General features: G+C 38.1%; 1 protein-coding gene and 1 long non-coding RNA gene across 2 annotated transcripts in view; one reads left to right on the top strand and one right to left on the bottom strand.

Moving 5' to 3' along the window:
* Window positions 1-27,730, bottom strand: part of LOC123309801 — a 97,612-nt gene that overhangs the window by 50,254 nt on the left and 19,628 nt on the right. The window lies entirely within an intron of this gene.
* On the top strand, window positions 19,096-25,992 carry LOC123309800. The gene is made up of 2 exons (XM_044893071.1): window positions 19,096-19,417; window positions 19,508-25,992. Exon 2 carries the CDS (start codon window positions 20,236-20,238, stop codon window positions 25,447-25,449), a length of 5,214 nt encoding a protein of 1,737 aa, XP_044749006.1. The 5' UTR covers window positions 19,096-19,417; window positions 19,508-20,235; the 3' UTR covers window positions 25,450-25,992.

Below are 27,730 nucleotides of genomic sequence, written 5' to 3'. Positions count from 1 at the left end.
CCTTATAGCGTCCATCAATGACTGAAATTTTCGTTAATCCGTGATCAGTTGAGCTGAATTCATGTTGTAAGAAGTGTTCGTGAAGAAAATTAGCGGATAACTAAATCTCTTGTTGTTTCCTGAAGAGAATGTTCAAATTTTGGGATGTGTGAGTTTCACAATTCACCTCCTCTATGGAAACTTTCTAAAAAACAAATCGACATCAGTTTGGATCGAAGAGTTTTCCTCATTTTTGAGTTATTGAATTGTCCATTGAAAATGAAGATTGGGAGGATCTTCATCGGCTGATATTCCGGCAATTTTTGATACGATACAACTCGATTTCTCTTGCTTGATTCAAAAGTTTTATCATTGGAAATAAAAGAAAAATAGGTAGTCTTATTTTACACAGTTCTTCAATATTTTCAACTTTCGTCTTGAAACAGTTCATTTCCATCACCAAATATCCTATATTATACAACCAAAGAGTTGATACTCTTTGATACAACCTTACCCTGGCTAATCTTGACTCATCAAGGCCTACCTTACCGTTGCTAAAGTAACCTAACCTAACCTTACCTCAGTCAACCCAATCTAACCTAACTTTCAAAAATTAGCAAAAACGTTAAAACTTTTTCATCTCGTAACAGAACTCACGAATCTACTGTGTTTCTCTACCAAGTAGATGCAGGGCGATTCACCATGATGGCCTATTAAACGTTGGAGTTAAGAGAAAATGGACTTTCTCCCTAAACTATCTACAGACCTTGTGTGAAAATATTTTAGTCAATTGAAGTCGAAAGGAACCATTCTTATTCAAAAATTATAAACTTTTTTCTTCATTGTAAAATGACTATCGTAAAACGACTGAAAAGATTTTTCCATCGAATGGGGTCCATCTGTTACGCCCCTGATGCCGCAGTCGCGAAGGGAGGTGAAAGAGTTTGTATTAAGGGACGTCCTCTAGCGGAAACTTAGGCCTAGTTTGGACATTCTTCCCGGGACTTTGTTCGGGGACGTGCGTGATTCAGCTTTGAAACACTGAATTTTATAAATTCTTGAGAATCTTATCTGAAACTTGGGGAATTCCTACGGTGCCTGCGAGATATTCGACAAGGGCACACTGAGAAAGTTCAAATTGGCAATTTAGTTGAATAATGACGTTACATGCTACAAGATGGGCGATCTTGGGCGAACTTCGGAGGTTCGAGGGATTCAAGAATAAAAAAATGATGAGGAATATTAAATAGGGTGAGTCTTTGTCTCGTAAAAATATTTTAACAATAGATTCGTGAGGTCAAAGGAAACACTTTTTTCCCATACCATTTTTTCCGATTCGGCCCTGATAAATAGATATAGCCATTCCAAGTTTTCATAATGAGCTGTGCCACCAGTGGAAAAATGAAATTACCTTCAGAATAACTAGCTGAATCTGTGACACTAGACATCTGTGGATCTTTCAAACAGAGTTGTATCCAGCCAAAGTACCCAAATTTTCAAATTTCACATATAGAGTCATTCGGGGTAACTGAGCGCAGTGGGTAAGTGTGCGCAGTGCGTATATCTCGGCTAAGCAATGTTTGAAAGAGGGGTTCATTTGGGTGAAGCAAGGGCGCAGAATCGCCATACTAGTTTTTCATAGGAGTGCGCCGTGCCACGTTTCTTTAACATTTTATTTGCAATCAATGAAATTCACTAGTTTTCTTTTTAATTTTTAGCATCTCTGCAAATTCTGCCAGGTCCAAGTTCCGAGTCCCTCAGTGTTGAACAATATTTTATTCGATCATGCGCATATTCATCTAAATATATAATAATAAAAAATTTTAGGTTCTCTTAGCTGCTCAACTCTATAAGAACGTCAATTCAAATTTTGGCTTACTGGGGAAAGTGTGCGCGGGTAAGTGTGCGCATAGATTCATTATATGGGCATTAGTTCAGTGAGGAATAAATTATGACATTGTTGATTTTCTTGGTTAGGACTCGATCAATATTGTCCTATTTGTTCAGAAAAATATGAAGAGCCACCAACAAGGGAATGTATCAAATGTTGTGTTCACCAAGAATTGTGGCAAGAACAATAATCCGCTGCTTGTAAAAAGGCGCTTCTGTATTGACAATAAACAGCATTCTCTAATATTGTAATATTTTGATGACATTATTTTGTAATTTGTTTTGATTGTGTGGTTCACTAAGCACTGCGTTCACTTACCCCGTGAGGGTGCGCACACTTACCCGCAATACGGGGCATGTGAACGCACTCCGACTTTCTCTATTAAATTCTTGTTTGCGGAAAGAAAACGTTTTTGTTTGTTTGCTTATTGATGTTTTCTTATAGATTAGAAAATTCTCTATCTTATGAATATGTTTTAATTTTCCTAGCTTCAACATTTGAAACAGGTGTATGGCTTGAAAGGCAAAAGTGCGCACAGTTGCCCCGAATGACTCTACTTTTAAATTTTTGAACATCAAATTTCTCGAAAACGGCGCATTATACGAGAAAATATGAAAAATACTACTATTTCACAAAACTTTCAAATATTCATTAGATAGCGTCCAACTTAGTTTCAAGAGTTGGGTTCTTTGAATTTTTCATATTTTCACGGCACTTAATGGTTATAATGAGAAAACTGGAAGACGTGGGTGATATCTTGTGTTCGAAAAAGATTCATCAAACAAATGAAAAACTATATTCCGAAATTCATTTAATCCGACAAAACTGTTTGTGAGATGGAACTAAAAATGAATTTTTTTTATGGTTTTACAACAGCCTGTATCTTCTAAACCGAGCCGATTCGAAAAAAATGGTAAAGGAAAAAAGTGTTTCTTTTGACCTCAAGAATCCACTGTTGAAATATTTGTACCGCTCAAAGACTCACCCTGTAGACGTCACCTTCACGAATTCATCTAGTTGTGCAGTTCAGTAAAATGTTTTCAGACTTATTGTGATATTTCTCAAAATTACACGATGAGAGAAAATGATCGATATCTTCGAGTTCACACTCGAAGAACTCCACACTAAAATAACCGTCATTATACCAAATTAATTAGGTATCCAATTAATTGTCGATCGCTATCTATCGGCCAGATACCACACCGACCCGGATTTTTTTTAATTACCACACTTCACACCGGTACGAAGCAATAGCACCAGCTTCTACGGCATTATCGCTGACCAACTTCCGGTAGCAGAGCATGAATATACGTGCCAGTGCCCTGTTCTAATCCCGTAAACCGTACTCCGGGGCAGTTTCTCCGGAACAGGTCCGGTTCCGGAGTACGGAGGCGGCTTGAATAATCAATCCACGCCCGGATGGACTACACAGTGTCCACAACAGTAATGAGGCGTATTATTAAACACAAATCGACTTAATGGACGTCTGTTATGATTACGATCCAACACTTTGGCCGAGGGAATGCATTTGGGAATACGTAAAGGGTGTGTCGATAACAATTGAATGGTCCAAGAGAACGTCACGTGTGTATGTTATGCCAGGTCAACGGTGAGGAACAGATTTGAGTGGCTAAACATGAAGAGATCTGGGATCCACGATTTCCCATGTTGTTTGTCTCAAACTATGGAACGAAGAGAGAAGGGCAATTGCCATCATTTTATTGGTGGGAATTTTGAGAATTTTTTGTCCAATTTCGAGTCGTTTTTCTTCCAGGAAAACTATCGCAGATCTGAATGTTATTCATATTCTGAAAGACCAACTCTTCTTGTTATAAATCTGAGAACTATATCCATTTCGGCACAACCGTTCGGTCTTGTCGAATTCTCGAGTGAAATTTGCACTCTTTGAAAAATGCCATTTCCAAGATGAAAATCTAAACGAAGGGAGATAGGGTTTCGAAATTGCTCGCAATAGATTCAGCGTGTTCGAAAACTTTTATTTTCATACCAAAATTTCAAATATTCGGCCCAGTTTAGGAGAAAATAATTTTTTTTGTTTTTCCACTTTTCATTTTCGAGTTGACTTCGAAGAGCTCTCTGGAGTGCAATTCTGTATGGAACAATCAACTATTTGGTTTTTTAGAATCCTCAAAACAAATTCTATGCACTCCATATCCAAAGACAGTAATAGAACATCCTGATTTTCAGACAGAGTAGCAAATATGTTATTTTAGGGGGGTCTAACCCCTTGCTCATTTTTGACCTAAAAAATCGAGATTTTCGAAATCGAGTTTTTGTGCTAGGGTGGAAGCCTAGACAACGCTGATTATATAACCGGAAATCTCAATTGGATCAGACGAAAATCACAGGAGATATCGCAGATTGAAAATTGCAATTTTTGAAAAATGCCATTTCCAAGATGAAAATCTGAACGAAGGGAGATAGGGTTTCGAAATTGCTCGCAATAGATTCAGCGTGTTCGAAAACCTATATTTTCATACCAAAATTTCAAATATCCGGCCCTGTTAAGGAGAAAATAATTTTTTTTGTTTTTCCACTTTTCATTTTTGAGTTGATTTCGAAGAGCTCTCTGGAGTGCAATTCTCTATTCAAGCATGAACTGTCTAGTTTTATGGAATCTATAGAACGACTTCTATGCACTCCATATGCTAGAATAGTAATAGAACACCCTGATTTTTAGATAGGGGAGCAAATATGTCATTTTAGGGGGGTCTAACCCCTTGCTCAATTTTGACCCAAAAAATCGGGATTTTCGATATCGAGTTTTTGTGCTTGGGTGGAAGCCTTGACAATGCTGATTATAGATCCGTAAATCCCAATTGGATCAGACGAATATATCAGGAGTTATCGCAGATTGAATATTGCAATTTTTGAAAACTGCCATTTCAACCATGAAAATCTAAACAAAGAGAGATAGGCTCACGAAATTGCTTGGAATAGATTCAGCGTATTCAAAAACCTATATTTTCATAGCAAAATTTCAAATATCGGTCCCTGTTTAGGAGAAAATATTTTTTTTTTGTTTTTCCACTTTTCATTTTCGAGTTGACTTCAAAGAGCTCTCTGGAATGCAATTCTCCATTGAATCATCAACTATTTGGTTTTCTAGAATCCTCAAAACAAATTCTATGCACTCCATATCCAAAGACAGTAATAGAACATCCTGATTTTCAGACAGAGTAGCAAATATGTCATTTTGGGGGGTCTAACCCCTTGCTCATTTTTGACCTGAAAAATCGAGATTTTTGAAATCGAGTTTTTGTGCTAGGGTGGAAGCCTAGAGAACGCTGATTATATAACCGGAAATCTCATTTGGATCAGACGAATATAACAGGAGATATCACAGATTGAAAATTGCATTCTTTGAAAAATGCCATTTCCAAGATGAAAATCTAAACGAACGGAGATAGGATTTCGAAATTGCTCGCAAAAGATTCAGCGTGTTCGAAAACTTTCATTTTCATACCAAAATCTCAAAGATCTAGCCCTGTATAGGAGAAATTATTTTTTGTTTGTTTTTCCACTTTTCATTTTCGAGTTGACTGCGAAGAGCTCTATGGAGTGCAATTCTCTATACAACCATCAACTATTTGGTTTTCTAGAATCCTCAAATTTTATGCATCCCATATCCAAAGACAGTAATAGAACATCGTTATTTTCAGACAGAGTAGCAAATATGTCATTTTAGGGGGGTCTAACCCCTTGCTCATTTTTGACCTAAAAAATTAAGATTTTCGAAATCGAGTTTTTGTGCCAGGGTGGAAGCCTAGGTAACGCTGATTATATAACCGGAAATCCCAATTGGATCCGACGAATATATCAGGAGATATCGCAGATTGAAAATTGCAATTTTTGAAAAAATGCCATTTCGAAGATGAAAATGTAAACGAAGGAAGATAGGCTTCTGCAAGTGATTGCAATAGATTCAGCGTATTCGAAAACCTATATTTTCATACCGAACTTCAACATATCTGATACTGTTTAGGAGAAAATTATTTGTTTTCTTTTTCCACTTTTCATTTTCGAGTTGACTTCGAAGAGCGCTATGGAGTGCAATTCTCTATGGAATCATCAACTGTTTGGTTTTTTAGAATCCTCAAAACCAATTCTATGCACTCCATATCCAAAGACAGTAATAGAACATCCTGATTTTCAGACAGAGTAGCAAATATGTCATTTTAGGGGGGTCTAACCCCTTGCTCATTTTTGACCTAAAAAATCGAGATTTTCGAAATCGAGTTTTTGTGGAAAGGGTGGAAGCCTAGGCAACGCTGATTATATAATCGGAATACCCAATTGGATCAGACGAAAATAAAAGGGGATATCGCAGATTGAAAATTGTAATTTTTGAAAAATGCCATTTCCAAGATGAAAATCTAAACGGAGGGAGATAGGCATTCGAAATTGCTCGCAATAGATTCAGCGTGTTCGAAAACCTATATTTTCATACCAAAATTTCAAATATTCGGCCCACTTTAGGAGAAAATTATTTTTTTTTTGTTTTTCCACCATTCATTTTCGAGTTGACTTCGAAGAGCTCTCGGGAGTTCCATTTTCTATTGAATCATCAACTTTTCGGTTTTCTAGAATCTTCAAAACCAATTATTTGCACTTCATATCCTAAGACAGTAATAGAACATTCTGATTTTCAGACAGACTTGCAATAAATATGCCTTGAAGAGAAAAATGCTTGAGACGAACTCGTGGAGCACCAACGAGTACTAGCTCTACACTGATTCTTTCTTGATATCCCTGTTTTTCAAACCTAGAGTTTGATGATATTCGGATATTCGATGAATCAGAAACATCTTGTTGGAGCGAAAATTTCTCAAATAACAAGATTCAGTGATCCGTATCAACTCTTTAGCGGTGTACAAGAAGCAAGTTTCCTCTGGGATTATTTTCAGAATTTAATTCTGAATATGCATTAGTATATCGCCATATAGCGATATACTACATCTACGATGTTTCTTAATCCTTCGGACTAGAACGCCATCAAAAGGATTTCACCAGATCTTTAAAACTCCTCCAATGGAGAGACTGCAGTCAGAGCTTCCGGAAATTGTACTGTAATAAAAGCCATCCCGACCAACGATGATAAACTAATGCAAGTGATTCATGGAGGATCTTCTCTGGCTCCGACCACAAAAGAAAACGGTATCATTGTACTCCGCGTCGTGGAAATCGTGATAAGCCCTCGTTTCATTCAATATGCAACCGCAACAATAGCTGTGTTAACTTTATTAGTTATCGTTGTTTATTGTTGTTCAGTTTAATGTACAGTTACCGGCCCATATCGGAAACGGATTAGCCGTATAGAGGGGCATAGAAACGATCGTACAGTAAGTTGTGGTTATGCGGAGCGATGCAAATTTCAAGAAGGCATTATTGGTTCAATTGATCGAATAATATCCATTCAATTAGACTGGGAGAGTCGGGATTCTTCCGTCGAAAGTAGGAAATGGAATGACGAAATGATTGATTTTCTATTTCGGTATGCATGAGAGCATCTGGGCGAGCCCAAACGATCAGGGCACTGCCTGTAAGTTTTCGGTTCAAAGATAATGGTATATTCAGCCCTCGATTTACTATACTCTTTTTTAAATAAAGAAAAAAACTGAATTAAAAAAATTCACTTACATGAGGCATTCAAAAATCGAATTTCGCTCAAAATTACAGTCGTGAAAGAAAACCCGCATAATGACGCTCTCCGAAATGACGGCATTGAATAAAACATCATATCCATTACCTTTTCAAATTTATTCATTCCGCGCGAAACACAAGCCGGTGATAAATCAACATCCGAATAAATTCGGGCTGACAAAAGACTCCTCACCTGTCAAAAAGGATGAGTTTCGGAAAAATATACGGACCGACGGATTCAATAAAGAAAATTAGATTGTCTCCGACACGAGAACTGCATCCAATCCCTGCATTTGCGGCCGAGTCTTCTTATTTAACAAAAACAACGGAGGATCCGAGCTCGCTGCCGGGACCGAGCGATATGCAAATTGTCCGCCTGTGATTCTGAGGGGTGGAAAATGAAATATTTTCCCCGTTTTTCTTCGCTTTCAGAGCTGTCTTGGTTTTTCTATATGTACTGAAGAGGTTCCTATATTGTTCCGCAAATGGTGGTTTATTATTGAGATTATCATAAGGGATTGTTTTTTTTTTGAGGAAGTTTCAACTTAACCTATCTTTTTGGGAATTTTTCGAAGGTCATCTTTAAAGTGATTTCTCTTCCAGAAAAATTATATTAGATCTAAACGTGATGCATATTCTGAGAGAGCAACTCTTCTTTTATAAGATCTGAGAACTTCATCCATTTCGGCACAACCGTTCGGTCTTGAGGAAGTTTTAACTTAACCCAACTTTTTGGGAATTTTCGAAGGTCATCTTTAGAATTATTTCTCCTCCAGGAAAATTATCGTAGATCTAAACGTGATACACATTCTGAGAGAGCAACTCTTCTAGTATAAAATCTGAGAACTTCATCCATTTCAGCACAACCGTTCGGTCTTGACGAATTCTCAAGTGAAATTCGCAATTTTTGAAAAATGCCATTTCCAGGATGAAAATCTAAACGAAGGAGGATGGGCTTTCGAATTTTCTCGCAATAGATTCAGCGTATTCGAAAATCTATATTTTCATACTAAAATTTCAAATATTCGGCCCAGTTTAGGAGAAAATAATTTTTTTCGTTTTTCCACTTTTCATTTTTGAGTTGACTCCGAAGAGCTCTCTAGAGTGCAATTCTCTATTGAATCATCAACTGTTTGGTTTTTTAGAATCTTCAAAACAAATTCTATGCACTCCATATCCTAGGATAGTAATGGAACATCCTGATTTTCCGACAGAGTAGCAAATAGGTCATTTTAGGGGGTCTAACCCCTTGCTCATTTTTGACCCAAAAAATCGAGATTTTCGAAATCGAGTTTTTTTACTAGGGTAGAAGCCTAGGCAACGCTGATTATATAACCGGAAATCCCAATCGGATCAGACGAATATAACAGGAGATATCGCAGATTGAAAATTGCAATTTTTGAAAAAATGCCATTTCCAAAATGAAAATCTAAACGAAGGGAGATAGGCTCCCGAAAATGCTCGCAATAGATTCAGCGTGTTCGAAAACCTATATTTTCATACCAAAATTTCAAATATCTGGCCCTGTTTAGGAGAAAATAATATTTTTTGTTTTTCCACTTTTCATTTTCGAGTTGACTTCGAAGAGCTCTCTGGAGCGCAATTCTCTATTGAAGCATCAACTGTTTGGTTTTCCAGAATCTTCGGAACAAGTTCTATGCACTCCATATCCAAGGATAGTAATGGAACATCCTGATTTTCAGACAGAGTAGCAAATAGGTCATTTTAGGGGGTCTAACCCCTTGCTCATTTTTGACCCAAAAAATCAAGATTTTCGAAATCGAGTTTTTGTACTATGGTGGAAGCCTAGGCAACGCTGATTATATAACCGGAAATCCCAATTGGATCAGACGATTATAACAGGAGATATCGCAGATTGAAAATTGCAATTTTTGAAAAAATGCCATTTCCAAGATGAAAATCTAAACGAAGGGAGATAGGCTCCCGAAAATGCTCGCAATAGATTCAGCGTGTTCGAAAACCTATATTTTCATACCAAAATTCCAAATATCTGGCCCTGTTTAGGAGAAAATAATATTTTTTGTTTTTCCACTTTTCATTTTCGAGTTGACTTCGAAGAGCTCTCTGGAGCGCAATTCTCTATTGAAGCATCAACTGTTTGGTTTTCCAGAATCTTCGGAACAAGTTCTATGCACTCCATATCCAAGGATAGTAATGGAACATCCTGATTTTCAGACAGAGTAGCAAATAGGTCATTTTAGGGGGTCTAACCCCTTGCTCATTTTCGACCCAAAAAATCGAGATTTTCGAAATCGAGTTTTTGTACTATGGTGGAAGCCTAGGCAACGCTGATTATATAACCGGAAATCCCAATTGAATCAGACGAATATAACAGGAGATATCGCAGATTGAAAATTGCAATTTTTGAAAAAATGCCATTTCCAAGATGAAAATCTAAACGAAGGGAGATAGGCTCCCGAAAATGCTCGCAATAGATTCAGCGTGTTCGAAAACCTATATTTTCATACCAAAATTTCAAATATCTGGCCCTGTTTAGGAGAAAATAATATTTTTTGTTTTTCCACTTTTCATTTTCGAGTTGACTTCGAAGAGCTCTCTGGAGTGCAATTCTCTATTGAAGCATCAACTGTTTGGTTTTCCAGAATCTTCGGAACAAGTTCTATGCACTCCATATCCAAGGATAGTAATGGAACATCCTAATTTTCAGACAGAGTAGCAAATAGGTCATTTTAGGGGAGTCTAACCCCTTGCTCATTTTTGACCCAAAAAATCGAGATTTTCGATATCGAGTTTTTGTGCTAGAGTAGAAGCCTAGGCAACGCTGATTATATAACCGGAAATCCCAATTGGATCGGAGGAATATAACAGGAGATATCGCAGATTGAAATTTGCAAATTTTGAAAAATGCCATTTCAACTATGAAAATCTAAACGAAAAGAGACAGGTATTCGGAATTGCTTGCAACAAATTCAGCGTGTTTGAAAACTTATATTTTCCTACCAAACTCCCAGATTTCTTATACTGTTTACACAGTTTTCCATATTTCATTTTCCAGTTTGTTTCAGGCTCTAACCCCTTTCTCATTTTCGAACTGAAATATCGAAATCGCTCTCATGTGTATGTGCTAACTGAAACCCACAAAATTGAAATTTCCGCGATGATTGGCTACGGAGATAGCGTTAGATCACAAATTGATGTTCTTCGTTTGTTGAGGGGTCCTCTGGCTCAGGTAGGGAAGAGCAATAGATATCGTCGCATATCTCCGCTCGATAAGATACATACTACTCTGCCTGCTTGTTCTCATTCAACCCTTTTGTGTGACAACAACATCTTTCGGATCTCACTTATAATCCGATATATTTGACGGAGAAACTCCACTGAACAACCAGTAACACATCTTCGTTCTTGAATCCGCCAAGAACCTAGCTCAGTAAACTTCTGTTCCATCCGTAAATTTATACCAAACTACCTAGCAGTCCCAGAAGAAGAAAAAACTTGTTTATATCTTCAGGACATGGAAACTTACTCAGTGCATCGTTGAAATTAAGTTTACCGGTTAAATTGATTAAGTTGTTACGAGTGAACGAGGTTAACTAATCACCCAAGTTAGCAAAGAACTCGGGGTATAGACGAAACATTTATTAAACCGTGGCTCGAGTTCCCTTTTCTACATTTCCAAGAGTAGGTAGGTTACGAGCTCCCAAAGTGTATCTTCGAGTTCGGATAGATAAGAAATGGGAACCTATGCTGTTAGCGGGCATATCGCTTCTGCAGGAGGACCATCATTCTCCATTTGCGATGTGGATCGAATTGAAAGTTTCAATTCACTCCAGCCAAGTTTCAGAGAGCAAGGACCGAAATAAGTATACTGCTCCGCAAAAGTTGAGGAAGAACGAAAATTTTGTCATCGTTTCAGAAGTTAGGTACCGATCCTTGTCCACCAAATGTTCATTTATGGGAAATCAAATACAAGTTGATTCCTTGTCGTAAGAATATTTCAACAGCAGATTCTGGAGGTCATAAGAAACACTTTTTTCCTTTACCATTTTCTCCGATTCGGTCCAAATAAAAAAAAATACCTAGCCATTTTAAGTTTTCATTATGAGCTGTACCACCCCTGGAAAAATAAAATTACCTTCACGACCCAAGCTAAATCTGTGACACTACAAATCTGTGGATCTTTCAAACAGAGTTGTATTTAGCCTAAGAATACAATTTTTCAAATTTCACAGATGCCGGTAGATTCAGGTGACTTGGGACAGTCCTGTAAATTGGGATTTCTTTGTTTCTTACCATTTATGAGTGGAGGGACAAACTTATAAGATTGTGTAGCGTCTTTTGGGTTAGTTTAACAATTAATTCCTGTTGAGTTTGCCGTGACTAGAGCGTTTGAATTGACAGGCCAAAAAAATCTCGAATTTCATTCGATTGTTATTGAAAAATTATGTCAAATATAAATCCTCAAGCCAATCTCAAAGTTGTGTGCTCCAATATAACTCAAAAAAACACGAAGTTGATTTGGTCATCCCAGACATGCACGAGTACATATTTATAGGCGTAAAACCCAGTTCTTCTCGAAGATGACGGCCGTTTGTAGCGGTTTTTTCAATTACGCACGTTGTAGACGGATGAATGAAGATTCGTAGCAATAAGCTTCAGTAGGCCAACGAAGCATGAAAGAAATTTGCGTTCCATTATATGAGCTTCGACAAAGGAATGGGCTTCCTTGACCGTTCAACCGGAAATCTGAAACAAAACGATTTCAATCAATTTTTTCTCCGTCCTGAAGAGCGCACTGTCATGGACGGTAAGTCCTGATTGTTATATTGGTCCGTTAGTCAGCCTTCTGGATCCTTCTAGTTGAGGCTAACCACTGTGTGTGCAGAATTCGTAAAACCTCGAAAAACTCTTGGTTTTCCAAGGATGCATTTTGATTCCAGAAACTTTCGATATTATCTTACTGAGCTCTTCTCGGGTCCTAGAAGTAGGTATAGTCTGTTTCTGAGGACGTTAAGAAAAATTTTCGATTTTCTACGAGGAGTTTTGATCCCACCGAATGGAGTTAAAACTCCTATTCTTCCCTAATCCATCAACTCCATCTTCTCTCCTGATTTCTGAATGTCCAGGACCTCGAACCAAATAATCCTTGTTTAAGTTGCCCAGTTTGTAGAGTTTACCGAAAAAATTTATGTACCTAATGCTTCTTCGAAAGTCGCTTTTTAGATTGAATTTTGCTCATCTCTTGATCTTGTCAGTGTGAAGTTTGAGGTCAAAAAGTAAACCAGTGTTACGCAATAAATTGAAAGAAAGAAGATGTCCACCGAAATTGCGAAAATCGAAAAATTGGAGTATATCAAGCCATCATAAAGTAACTGTATGTAAAAGGGTTAAGAGGTAAGCAGATTTACTAAGATATGCTTAATACCCTTGGCGATCAATGACCTCCGTATGCGACCGTGAAAAATTGGACTGCCAGCTTGAAAAGAGGCAAATTTTCCATTGAAGATGATGACCGATCGGGAAGGCTAGTTTCTGTGTCAGTCCCCGCAAATATCGATGCACTTCATGACATGATTTTATCAGACCGTTGAATTGGGCTAAAAAGGATATCTGAAGAAATGAATATTTCATACGAACGCGTTCATCACATAGTTCACGTAAATTTGGACATGAGAAAAATTGCTGCAAAATAGATCCCCAAATGTTTGAATGTTGACCAAAAGCGTGCAAGGGTAGAGGCATCGCTTTTGATCTGTGCTCGATTTGAAAACGTTGTAGACTGCTTAAACCGCATTGTTACTATGGATGAGACTTGTGTACATTTCTACGATCCAGAAACAAAGCAACAATCAATGGAATGCCGACCTTCAAGATCTCCGAGACCTAAGAAGTTTCGTGTCCAAAAATCTGCTGGAAAAGTTCTTGCTTCAGTTTTTTGGGATTGCCATGGAGTAATCATTATTGATTTTTTGGATAGGGTAGAATAATAACCAGAGATTACAATTCGACATTTCTGACCACTTTACGAAAAAAAATTAAAGTGAAAAGACGCGGAAAGCTATCCAAAGATGTTCTGCTTTTGCAGGACAACGCCCCTGCACACAAATCTCATGTTGCCATGCAAAAAATTCGTGATTCAGGGTTTGAATTACTAGAACACCCTCCTTATTCACCAGATTAGGCTCCATCCGACTATCATTTCTTTCCTCAAGTGAAAAACAGTTCGATCGCAAATTTTCTTCCAACGAGGAGGTAACAAAAGCTGTGGAGGCCTAGTTTGCAGATCAAGAAGAAACATTTCTAGAGGTCTAGAGACGTTGCAGTTTTGCTCTAATCAATGTATCCAATCAAGAGGAGAAAATGTTGAGATAAAAAATATTGTGATATTGAAATTTTGTTTGGTTCTCTAGTAGGCTAAGAATTTTTCAATATATCCCCGTATACTTCCTCTTCATCAAAAATCAGACCATTCTTTCGGATGAAATTCAATTTTGTTTTCGTGAAATTCGATCGACCGACTCCCCCACCACGGGCACACATTTCAATCATGGACTGATCAAACAGTCGATTCGTAGCTTATAGGAAAATACCGCCCCAAAATTGTGCACGCACCAAAAACCGATGGCCGGTTGAACAAATCTAAAATCGCCCGGCAAACAGTTATTTGCGCCGAAATATCTGCCACATAAATTCACATCGCATATTGATCCCAAATCAAACATGAATATTCTGCTCATAAACCAGCTCAAATAGATCCTGAATTCGTGATTAGTATTTTATTTTACTGTTGACCCATCGAATATCATGAATAGTGAATCAACGTTGAATGTCCTATATTGAGTTTCTAATAGGGGTATTATCTGAAACTGTGTGCATTTATACCAATTGAAATGCGGTTTTTTCATTACTGGAAGTTGATTGCCTGCCATATATATTATACAGTTACAACCGTGAATTAATTTCGTGATTTTATTTGCGCCATTGTTGAACGAATTCGATTAAACGTTAGGGTCAATGGATAATAATTACTGGACAATCATTAGAGTACGTAATTGGTAAACTTTCTTTCCACATCATGGCAATTGAAGCTCAGCAAAATAATACGTGATTTTAATTATGATGAAGAGTTCTTCTTACATTTCCATTAAAACTCAGAGGTCTCATAATTCCCTATTAGAACCTTTTTCTAACTCCACATACTTCGATCTTTCTTGGATTGCACACCAATTAACGGTCCTATCCATCCAATGACATCATCTGGTCATAGTCCTCATTCATCTCCTTATCCATTCACGTTACTCATTATCTATCGTGATTTATTAATTCTTGGTATTTTTTTAATCAGGAGGAAGTGATGTGTGCTTTCGTGGAACTACATTGCGTGACAAACGGCAGTTACTCTAAGGCACATATACAATACCTTCACGAGGAAGAGGCGACAGGTAAGGGTATCATCAACAGATTACCCTGTGCCTTTCCGTCAGATGTCATCATTGTATTTCGAAATTCTAAAACCTGCCCGATGATATCGCCCAATAAATCTGGACCTACACGGAATGTCTCCAGAGATTCGAATATTCCTTCAAAATCAGTAGATCCAGAACTTCAAGAGGAGGGTGAGAAATTGTCAGCTGCTTCTCAAGCTTCAGGGGAAATTTTTCCTAATTCGAAAAATCAACTCCATCTCATGTTCTCACATACGAGAATGTATTGATATCTAGTTAGCCTAGACCAGTTCCATGTAAAAAAATATTGCGTTACCATAGAAACGAACAATAACATATTAGAAGTGTCAGTGTGAAGTTTGAGGTCAAAAAAGTAAACCAGAGCTACGCAATAAATTAAAAGAAAGAAGATGTCCCCCGAAATTGTGAAAATCGAAAAATTGGAGTATCGAGCCATCATCAAGTACCTGTATTCAAAACGGTTAAGAGGTAAGCAGATTTACAAAGTGCTTAATACCCTTGCTTATCAATGTCCTTCGTATGCAATCGTGAAAAATTGGACTGCCAGCTTCGAAAGAGGTAAATTTTCCATTGAAGATGATGACCGATCGGAAAGGCCAGTTTCTGTGTCAGTCCCCGAAAATATCGATGCAGTTCATGACATGTTTTTATCAGAACGTCGAATTGGGCTACAACGGATATCTGAAACACTGAATATTTCATACGAACATGTTCATCATATAGTTCACGTCAATTTGGACATGAAAAATTGCTGCAAAATGGATCCCCAAATGTTTGAATGTTGACCAAAAGCGTGCAAGGGTAAAAGTATCGCGTTCGATCTGTGCTCGATTTGAAAACGATGTAGACTTCTTAAACTAAATTGTTACTATGGATGAGACTTGGTACATTTATACGATCCAGAAACAAAGCAACAATCGATGGCATGGGGACACTCTGGTTCTCCAAGACCTGAGAAGTTTCGTGTCAAAAAATCTGCTGGAAAAGTTCTTGCTTCAATTTTTGGGATTGACATGGAATAATCATGATTGATTTTGTGGATAAGGGTAGAACAATAACCGGAGAGTACTATTCGACATTACTGACCACTCTACGAGCAAAAATTAAAGAGAAGAGACGCGGAAAACTATCCAAAGGTGTTTTGTTTTTCCAGGACAACGCCCCTGCACACAAATCTCATGTTGCCATGCAAAAAATTCGTCAATTAGGGTTTGAATTACTAGAACACCCCCCTTATTCACCAAATTCGGCTCCATTCGGGTCCTCTCTCAACTGAAAAAAAGTTTAGAGGTCGTAAATTTTCTTCTACCGAGGAGGTGATGAAAGCTGTGGAGGTCTGGTTTGCAGAGCGAGAAGAAACATTTTTTTTGAAAGGTTTAGAGACGTTGCAGTTTTGCTGTAATAAAGGTATCCAATCGAGAGGAGAATATATCGAGTAATAAAATATTTTGACATTGAAATTTTGTTTCGTTCTATAGTAGGCTGAAAATTTTTCAATACATCCTCGTAGCTCATCTGGAAGGCCTGATACGTCTGCTCCAGACATACACGTAACATCATCAAGAACTGCCTAATTGAATTTCGGATGTATATTGACTGCTGTTGTACATGCCGATGCATCTATTTTACGTGTAACGTGTCGCAGATCACGTTTCCATCAAATCCTCGGGGCTAAGATCTTGTGTATACCATATTAGAATGGGACGTAGATCATGAACGGCATGTGTACCATTTCGCACGGTTATCACCCTCTGTAATTAGTGCAACTGACCAATATGTCCGGCGTTGTGGACTCGATTTGGAAGATGGTTGGGGGGGACTGCCGAAAAAACGATCGATACAGTGTTCCTGTTGTTTCAAGGGGATGGATTGGGGATTATCTTGGATGACGGAAAGGGGTTCTTGCAGGGGAATAACTTCGAAGTGGATGATATGCAGCTTTATGAATTTGTTCTGCCCAACCTTGTAAAATTTTTTTTTTGGCATCAGAGAGCATACGCTTACGAGGATATTTTGATAAATTCTTAGCCTACTAATGAACCAAACAACATTTCAATGACAACATATTTATTATTATATTATTTATTACTCAACATATTCTCCTCATAATTGGATACATTTATTACAGCGAACCTGCAACGTCTCTAGACCTTTCAAAAAAAATGTTTCTTCTTGCTCTGCAAACCAGACCACAACAGCTTTTATTACCTCTTCGATGGACGAAAATTTACGACCTTTTAAACTTTTTTTCAGGTGAGGAAAGAGATGATACTCGGATGGAGACAAATCTGGTGAGTAAGGGGGGTGTTCTAGTAATTCAAACCCTAAATCACAAATTTTTGCATGGCAACATAGGATTTGTGTGCAGGGGCGTTGTCCTGCAAAAACAAAACATCTTTGGATAGCTTTCCGCTTCTTTTCTCTTCAATTTTGTTTCCGTAGAGTGGTCAGTAATGTCGAATAGTAATCTCCGGTTATTGTTCAACCCTTATCCAAAAAATCAATCATGATTACTCCATGGCAATCCCAAAAAACTGAAGCAAGAACTTTTCCAGCAGATTTTTGGACACGAAACTTCTTAGGTCTTGGAGAACCAGAATGTCACCATTCCATCGATTGTTGCTTTGTTTCTGGATCGTTGAAATGTACCCAAGTCTCATCCATAGTAACAATTACGTTTAGGAATTCTACATCCTTTTCAATTCGAGCACAGATCGAACGCGATGCTTCTACCCTTGCACACTTTTGGTCAACATTCAAACATTTGGGGATCCATTTTGCAGCAATTTTTCTCATGTCCAAATTGACGTGAGCTACATGACGAACGCGTTCGTATGAAATATTCAGTGCTTCAGATATCCGTTTTAGCCGAATTCGACGGTCTGATAAAATCATGTCATGAACTGCATCAATATTTTCAGTGACTGACACAGAAACTGGCCTTGCTGATCGATCATCATCTTCAATGGAAAATTTACCTCTTTTGAAAAAAAACACAATACCTATGCGTCGGCGAAGAGACCACAGATCTTGAATTGGAAAATAAACAAACTGTTAAAAAATGCGAAAGCTATAAATACCTAGGTGTCATTTTTGATACAGAGGGGACAGATGACGCCGAAGTCAAGTCAAGAATTATTAAGACTAAACGAATAATTAACTCGCTAAATGGCATTCTATGGAGCACAGAGATAGGAAAGCAGAGGAAAATGAGAATATATGATACCCTGATTAAGAGTACTCTGGTATACGGATCGGAAACTTGGCGGATGAAAGAGCAGATGAGGAGAAGAATAGAGGCTACAGAAATGGACGCAATAAGACGGGCATCAAGAACATCAAGACGGGAGAGGGTGCCAAATGAGATAATAAAGGATAATATGAGAGTAAAGGAAACGGTCACAGAATTGATAGAGCGGAAGCAGCTAGTGTGGTACGGACATGTCCAAAGGATGGCAGAGCATAGATTACCAAAGAAAGTGATGAGATGGATTCCCCCGGAACATAGAAAGAGAGGAAGACCGAAGAAAACATGGATTGAGGGAGTGAGAAAATCAATGAGTGAGAGGGGACTGGATGATGAAGCCTGCAACGATAGGAGGCACTGGCAAATGGGTATCGGACAACGTCGTAGGACGTTCTAACCCGATATATACATACATACCTCTTTTGAAGCTTGCAGTCCAATTTTTCACGGTCGCATACGAAGGACATTGATCACCAAGGGTATTAAGCATATCTTCGTAAATCTGCTTACCTCTCAACCCTTTCAAATACAGGTACTTGATGATGGCTCGATACTCCAATTTTTCTATTTTCACAATTTCGGTGGACATCTTCTTTCTTTTAATTTATTGCGTATCTCTGGTTCACTTTTTTGACCTCAAACTTCACACTGACACTTCTAATGAGTTATTGTTCGTTGCTATGGTAACGCAATATGTTTTTTATGCATGGAACTGGTCTAGGCTAACTAGATATCAATACATCCTCGTACAAGGTTGAAAAAAAAAGAAAAACTTCAAGAAATGAGAAGCATGTGGTCATTCAGAAAAGTCATAAAAAAGCTACAGGAAATTATGTCTCATTCCAAACGTTTAAGGTACATGTTTGGGAATCTAAATTTCCTAATTCATAAAACTATCAATAAAATTTTGTTATTTGTTTTTATGGGCCAAATTAAATTAAGAAGTATTTGTTTTCCGTCAATAATTTTCGAATTTCGCGGTGATTGCAAGTTACACCACGAAAACATCCGCAACTGCTGTTTTTTCGGACATATGTGGAATCAGTATTGTTCTTACGGCCGAACTAGAGAGTACTCTCGCTCGATAAATTATTATTAATATTTACTACGACAATCAGAAAATACGATCCATTGCTGTGATCCATAGCTACACGACTCCGAACATCCAGGAATCAAGAAAATAACGAGGTAAGCAGTTGCCCTATTTTTTTTCTCTTCGAGGTGTACTTGCTCGTATATTGTTTCATAATTATTCTCTTTCTTTTTTTTTTTAACCAGCATTCATTCCTACGTTGACATTGGTCCTTCGTTGCCGGGTTGTTTCCTTCAGAAAAATTCATTCATAATTTAATTTGGCCAAAATTTACCTTTTTTCATTTATTTTTTGCGACATACGTCTCTTGTGAAAATCATTTCATTTCACGGGCAGACCGGTTCAAGGTCAGGGTCACAGCGCGCATGGTGCATTTTCATCTTTGTTTACAACGGGAATTATAAAACGAATGTTTTCAATTTGTCTTCATCTTTTATAATATCTCTTCATTCAAACAGTGGATGCTATTTTGATGACAAATTCAATATTTTCAATTATTCAGTTCAACATTTTGTTGCGGTCGCTGTATTTTGCCTTCGGGAGCTGTTTGAAGTGTATTATTTACATACTTTTCAACTTATCTTTACTTCCTTTCGAATATTATTACTTGCTTTTGATATCAATCGTAATTACTGGGTAACAATTTTCGAATATCATTCATTATTGACCCATATTTACTGCAATTCATCACGTACTTACACCAGATTTCATTTACTATTGTACATTTTGAAAATTTGTAGATCATATTGTATTATTCAACTGTCGACCATATCTTCTGAAGTAAACGCTAGTTTTCCTTTTCCACACATTTATTAATACACGTTTCATAAATCTAGCAATCGATTTACATTGTTCAGTTTTTTATTACCTCGGATATTTATTATATCAGATTATTATATTATATTGATTCATAATGTCCAGCAAATTAACTAGAGCTAATTTACTGCGCCAAACAGCCTATTCGCGTTTAAAGGAAGCTCAAGAAATAGGCATTCAGGCATCAACAAATGAATCTTATAAATCGCAGTTTTTAGCCAGAGCTGATGAAATAGAAGGCGCTTATGAGGATTTTCGATCATCACACAATACAATCATTGGTTTAATTTCAGATGAAGAATTTTCAGAGTACGATAAACTCAGAATCGCGGCTGATCAGGCATATTACGACGTGAAATCAATTAAACATGATTTGTTATTGAAAAATTCTGCGGGAACCTCTTCAAACACTTCATCAAAAACTAGTTTACAACCTTGCAAGCCTTCAGCCAGAATTCCCAAGCTTTCTATTCCAACATTTTCAGGCAATTTTCGAGATTGGCCTAGCTTTTTCGACTTATTCAAGAGCATCATTCATGAAAATACTGATTTGTCTGATGTTGAAAAGTTTCGTTATCTTTTAACATCCCTTAGTCACGAACCTTTAGCACTTATTAAAGGCATTCCTCTCATTGATGCAAATTATAAAATTGCATACGAAATTTTAGAGAAAAGATACCAAAATAAAAGAATACTTGCCAGTCAGTATTATAATGATATTTTCAATGCCCAACCAGTACAGAAACCGACATCTGTGAAATTAAGACATCTTTTAAATATATTTACGGAAAATGTTGCCGCTTTACGTGTTCTCGATTTCCCTGTCGATCATTGGGATTTCTTATTATTTAATATGCTTATGAACAAATTAGATGTTAAAACACGTACTGACTTCGAGTTAGAAAATAGTGTAAATCATGAGATTCCTACTTATCGACAGTTGGTTACCTTTTTAGAGAGACAATGTACAGCTTTGGAATCTGTACAATTCACTACTTCCAATTTGCAATATGCAAACAGTGGGATCCCTCAGCGGGTTTCCCGAGCCCCTAGTAGAGGGCCTGTGGCTAGCTTCGTTGCTTCCGAGTCCCAGCCTGGTCCATCTGGCCAAAGCACTAAGTGTTTTTTATGTTCGTCTTCTCATCCCTTATACAAATGTCAATCATTTCTAGCCAAAACTCCCCAAGAACGTTTTTCTTTGGTCAAACAACATAATCTATGCGTTAATTGTTTGATTTCTCCTCATTCTGTCAGAAATTGTAGTTCTAGTCATAAATGTAGAATTTGCAAATTACCACATCATACTACTCTGCATTTCGATAAATCATCAAAAGGTTCAAGTCCTTCACTTCAGCCATCCAATCAGAGTGAACCCGTCAACTCGGTGGGGGAAACTCAATCTATTGTTCCAACATCTCTCGTCAGTACAAACTCTTCTACGGCTTCAACATTAACAACGATTTTATTATTTACTTGTGTGATACATGTTAAGGATTTCAACGGAAATTTCCAGAAAATTCGCATACTTTTGGATACAGGGTCTATGGCAAACTTTATTTCCGACACTTGTGTTAGACGTTTGGGACTTCCTCGAAGAAGGATATCAATACCTGTGGAAGGGCTAAATGGGATGACATCATCCACCACTCAGGGTACAACTTCTTGCCTTATCAAGCCCTGTGATCAGTCTGGTCCAACTTTCTCTCTTGAAGCCATTATCATACCCAAGGTTTGTTCGAACCAACCCAAATTTCATATTAATCCTCGAGATTTGACTCATATTCATGGGCTCAAATTAGCGGACCCTAAATTTTATCAACCAGGTCCTATAGATATGCTTATAGGAGCTGAGTTAGTTCCTTTCCTTTTGAGGTCCAAACGAATTTTTGGTGGACCCAATCAACCGGTAGCCTTGGAGACCATCTATGGATACGTTCTTCAAGGACGAACCTCTACATCTCCTCAAAAATGCCATTTGACATCTCTTCATTCGTCTGTGGATTTAAATGTGGATCATATTTTGCGAAGGTTTTGGGAGGTCGAAAATGTCCCTCAACCTCCTTGTGTATCACCTGAGGATGAAATTTGCGAGAAAATTTATTCTTCCTTGACTTTTCGGGAGCCTACAGGCAGATTCTCAGTTCCTCTTCCTTTCCGAATACAGAATCCGTCTTTCTGTGATACCTACACTCAGGCCTATAGAAGATTTTGTATGCTTGAAAATCGATTCCTGAAAAATCCAAACCTCAAAGGAAAATACGTGGAATTCATGACAGATTATATCAACAGAGAGCATATGAGTCCAGTCCCAACATCAGAATTTAAATCCCCTACTTCATACTATATTTCACATCATGCAATTTTCAAAGAACAAATTGAAAATTCTTCCGTTATTTACAAAATTCGAGTAGTATTCGACGCCAGTTTACGTGACGTTCAAGGTGTTTCTCTGAATGATACTCTGTATACTGGACCCAAGCTTCAAAAAGATATATCTTGTCTCCTACTTAATTTTCGCTACTTTCGTTACTGCTTTACTTGCGATATCAAACAAATGTACCGCCAAATCAATGTAAATAAAGAGTTTTGGCAATTTCAGAAAATAATTTGGCGATCTGATCCTTCTGAGCCTTTAAGGGAATATTATTTACGAACAGTCACTTACGGTGTTTCGTGTTCACCGTATCTTGCTTTGAAAACGTTACAGGAGTTAGCCAAGTCCGAAAAGGCACGCTTTCCCAAAGCAGCCAAAGCCTTAGAAGAGAATTTTTATATTGATGACGGGCTCCTCGGTAGCGATTCCGTCGAAGATACTCGCGCTCTTCAATTGGAGCTCATTAATCTTTTAAGAGAAGGTGGTTTCGAACTGGGCAAATGGGCCGGTAATCATCCCAGTCTTATTCAAGATTTTGGGTCCGATGTGTTGACCGACTGCACATTCGATAAAGATGAACCTTCTTTCATCAAAGTCCTAGGTCTTAAATGGAATCCCAAGGCGGATGTATTTTCATATTCATACTATCCTCTCAACAAAACCTGTAGCAAACGGTCGATTCTTTCCGAGGTTAGTAGAATATTTGACCCTTTGGGTTTCGTTTCTCCATGCTTGCTGCTTGCAAAGCAGCTTCTCCAAAAGTTGTGGCAATCCCACGTATCTTGGGACGAAGAGCTTCCTGAACACATACAGCGAGTGTGGCAACAATTCAAGGTAGAACTACCCGGTCTCGGTAATATAAAGATACCACGATACTTTGGCTTCGATAGGACTTCTGAAGTACAAATTCACGGTTTTTGTGATGCGTCCGAAATTGGCTATGCCAGTGTGGTATATCTCAGGTTCTGGAATTCCAATAGTTTTAAAACCACCCTTGTTTGCGCCAAATGTAGAGTATCTCCTCTGAAAACTCAATCAATCGCAAGATTGGAACTCCTAGCAGCTCTTTTACTTGCTAATCTCATAGCATTCGTGATAGAAAGTTTCAAAGGCATATTCACTTTCAATGACATATATGTCTGGTCAGATTCCATGATTGTTCTCACTTGGGTTACTTCGTCTCCGCATAGATGGAAAACATTTATTGCCAATCGCGTGAGACATATCCAAGAAATAATCTCCATTTCATCTTGGCATCATGTGCCTTCCCATCTGAACCCGGCAGATTGTGCAAGTCGTGGTTTATCACCGGCGCAACTTTCGCAGTTTTCCCTGTGGTGGGATGGTCCAGAATTTTTGTTGAAATCTGAAGAGCATTGGCCTACTCAGAATAACTTTCATTCTTCAAATGGTGTTGAGATTCCGGAAGAAAGAGCGCCCACTGTTTTGTTGTCAAAACTCATTACCACGGAAAATGTTATTCTCTGTTTGCTTTCAAGATTCTCATCTCTTCCAAAAATACAGAGAATAACAGCATATATTTTGCGCTTTGTATCAAACGGATTGAAAAGGAATGATATCTCAATGTTTAACCTTTCTATTAGTCCTCAAGAAAGTGATAATGCGCTAAAGTATCTCATTAGGGTGGTTCAGAATGATGTTTTCGCCGAAATTAGGCTGAAGATTAAACAAAATGAGGTTTTACCAAAACCAATACGCAAGCTTGCTCCATTCATTGATCAATATGGTCTTTTAAGAGTTGGGGGACGATTGCAAAAATCACCATTTTCGTTCGACGTTAAGCATCCTTTACTTTTACCTAAAGTCCATAGACTCACGGATCTAATTATTGAATGGACTCATCAAACTTCTTTACACCCGGGCTTAAAGACAATGCAGTATTTATTACTTCAACGCTTCTGGATTCTTTCCCCTAGAAGTGCGATTTACAGATGTTTGTCAAAATGCATTCGTTGTTTTCGATGCAAACCCAAATCCTATAATCCATTCATGGGAAATTTACCGAGTGTAAGAGTAACTCCCTTACGCGCTTTCACCTCAGTTTGTCTCGACTTTGCCGGACCTTTTCCCTTACTGATGAGTAAGACTAGAGGTGCAAAAACGTACAAGGGCTACGTTTGTGTTTTCGTGTGTTGTAGCACAAGAGCCATTCATTTCGAGGTAACTTCCGACCTCAGTTCCGATACATTTTTGGCGGCATTTAGGAGATTCATATCTCGACGCGGACAATGTTTGTCAATTAGAAGTGATCAAGGCACCAATTTTAAAGGAGCTTATAATGAAATGATCAACCTAGCTCAAGTCACTGCTGAAACCCTCTCAATTACTTGGGATTTCAACCCACCAAGCGCACCACACTTTAACGGCTTAGCTGAAGCTGCGGTAAAATCTTTCAAAACCCACTTTTATAAGGTCATCGGTACCCAAGTTTTGAGTTATGAAGAATTTTACACCCTTATGACTCAGATAGAGGCTGTGTTGAATTCTCGCCCTCTTTGTGCGGTTAGCACAGACCCAAATGACCTCCAAGCTCTAACCCCAGGTCATTTTTTGGTTTTTGAGCCACTGGTCAGCTCCATTCCAAATCCTGACCTGAGCTCTTTAAATATAAATCGACTAAATCGTTGGCAGTTAATCCAACGCATTCAAGGCGATTTTTGGAAAAGGTGGTCCAGAGAATATATTCATTCGCTCCAAGAAAGATCAAAATGGTCTACATCCAACCCCTCACTTAATGAAAATTCGTTGGTTCTGATAAAAGACGACCAACAACCTCCTCTTCGTTGGCCTTTGGCCCGAATCATGAAATTACATCATGGTGATGATGGTGTTGCACGGGTTGTTACACTGAAAACAGCGTCCGGCGGCACTGTGCAGCGTCCAGTGGTCAAAGTATGTCCACTGCCTGTTCATTAATCTGGACATTCCTTTATTTCTGAAAAATTAGTTATTTTTCATTATTTATTTCGTGATTGTATTCATTTTTCGTTGAATTTGGGATAAAAACATTCGTTTTTGGTGGGGGAGAATGTTTGGGAATCTAAATTTCCTAATTCATAAAACTATCAATAAAATTTTGTTATTTGTTTTTATGGGCCAAATTAAATTAAGAAGTATTTGTTTTCCGTCAATAATTTTCGAATTTCGCGGTGATTGCAAGTTACACCACGAAAACATCCGCAACTGCTGTTTTTTCGGACATATGTGGAATCAGTATTGTTCTTACGGCCGAACTAGAGAGTACTCTCGCTCGATAAATTATTATTAATATTTACTACGACAATCAGAAAATACGATCCATTGCTGTGATCCATAGCTACACGACTCCGAACATCCAGGAATCAAGAAAATAACGAGGTAAGCAGTTGCCCTATTTTTTTTCTCTTCGAGGTGTACTTGCTCGTATATTGTTTCATAATTATTCTCTTTCTTTTTTTTTTAACCAGCATTCATTCCTACGTTGACAGTACATTTGTATTTCTCTTCATTATCCATTCTTATCTCTTTTACTAAGTCCTTTAAACAGCGAATTACCATGATTATAATTCCATTTAACACTTCCAATCGATCTCATTCCGAGCAGTTTGACTGATTTGTGTTTGTTCAGTAATTCCAGACGGGTAGTAATGTTCCACCTGACGCCTCTGCACTGAAAGTTAATAATGTCCAGTATTCTGTTTGTTCACCGATACGCACTAATAGTTCAGTGAACAGGTTTACTGACACTTGCACGATATCCGATAGTTTCAGCCGCAAAGACTGGTAGACCGCTGAAGAAGGCCAGGGGAAATAATTATTTTCCATATCAGTGCACACGAACAAATCAATTCGGATATCGCTGAAATGCAGTGCGAGATTGTGGAATAATTCTTCGATGGAGATCAAGTCTTGTCGCAAAGACCTCAGAAATCAAGGATTCGCCATGAAATGTTCAGTTTTTCGTCAGCGGGCACAGGTACAATTCAGTGAATTTTAATACACTGCGCAAAAAAATTAACGCACATTCTGAAAATCTCAATTTTAATGTGAGTTAACTTTACATTGACTTTATAACTTATTTTTTATGTTCTCTCGGGGAGGTTTTGAACGAAACAAGACACATTAAATGGAAGAAAAATTCAGGATTTCACCGAATCTTATGTGAAAGAAGAGAAATGAACAATTTTCAAAATACTGAAATGCTGATAAGTGATTTAATACTCGGTATTTCCACCCCTTGCGTTAATTACAGCTCGGCAACGACGGTTCATACTCAAAATGAGTGATCTTAAAATGTTCTGATCTAATCCTTCCCAGATTTCTCCGAGTTGGATTCCTAAGTCATTAAGAGTAGCTGGATGATTTTCTGAACTTCTCAGCCCTCTATTGAGGTTGTCCCAAACATGCTCAATCGGATTGAGATCTGGACTTCTTGCTGGCCATTCCATTCGAGAGACTTCAACCTCTTCAAGGTACTCCTGAACAATGCGCGCACGATGGGGTCTGGCATTATCGTCTATAAAAATGAAATTTTCACCAATGTATGGGGCAAATGGACTACATGCTCTTCAAGAAGGTTTCTTATATACTTATCAGCATTGATAGCTGCATAATCAACGACCACTAGGTCTGTGCGAGCAGTCAAAGATATTCCACCCCATACCATAATCGATCCTCCCCCGAAACCAGTAGTATTCAGTAAATTGCACTGAGCATATCTTTCATGTGGACGTCTGTATACAAGGGAACTACGATCACAATGGTAGAGGCAGAATCTAGACTCATCTGTGAAGAGAACTCTTTTCCAATCGGCCTCTTCCCAATGGATATGCGCCCTTCGATGGGCTGGGGTAAGAGCTGGGCCTCTTGCCGCGATACGAGGCCTTAAATCATATTCTCTAAGGCGATTTCTTATTGTCTGAGTGCTAATTTGCACCTCATGAGTTTGCTCAAGCTGAATTTGAAGGAGGCGAGCGGTTGCAAACCGTTGTCTCAACGAAGAAACTCTCAAGTAACGTTCTTGAATGTCAGTTGTTACCCGTGGTATACCCTGTCCTGGTCTTCGGACATTCATACCTCTCTCCCTGAATCGCTGCAACATTCTGGACACACTTGTATGGGAAACTCCAAACCTTTCTGCAACTCTTGTGTATGTCCACCCTTCTTCTCGCAAAACTACCGCTTGGGCACGTTCCTCTTGGGTCAAATTGCGTGTTTC

The sequence above is a fragment of the Coccinella septempunctata genome, chromosome 3 (assembly GCF_907165205.1).
Source record: "Coccinella septempunctata chromosome 3, icCocSept1.1, whole genome shotgun sequence".
In the NCBI taxonomy this organism is placed as follows: domain Eukaryota; kingdom Metazoa; phylum Arthropoda; class Insecta; order Coleoptera; family Coccinellidae; genus Coccinella; species Coccinella septempunctata.
Note: the sequence above shows the minus strand (reverse complement) of the source record. Positions and strands in the feature narration are given on the sequence as shown.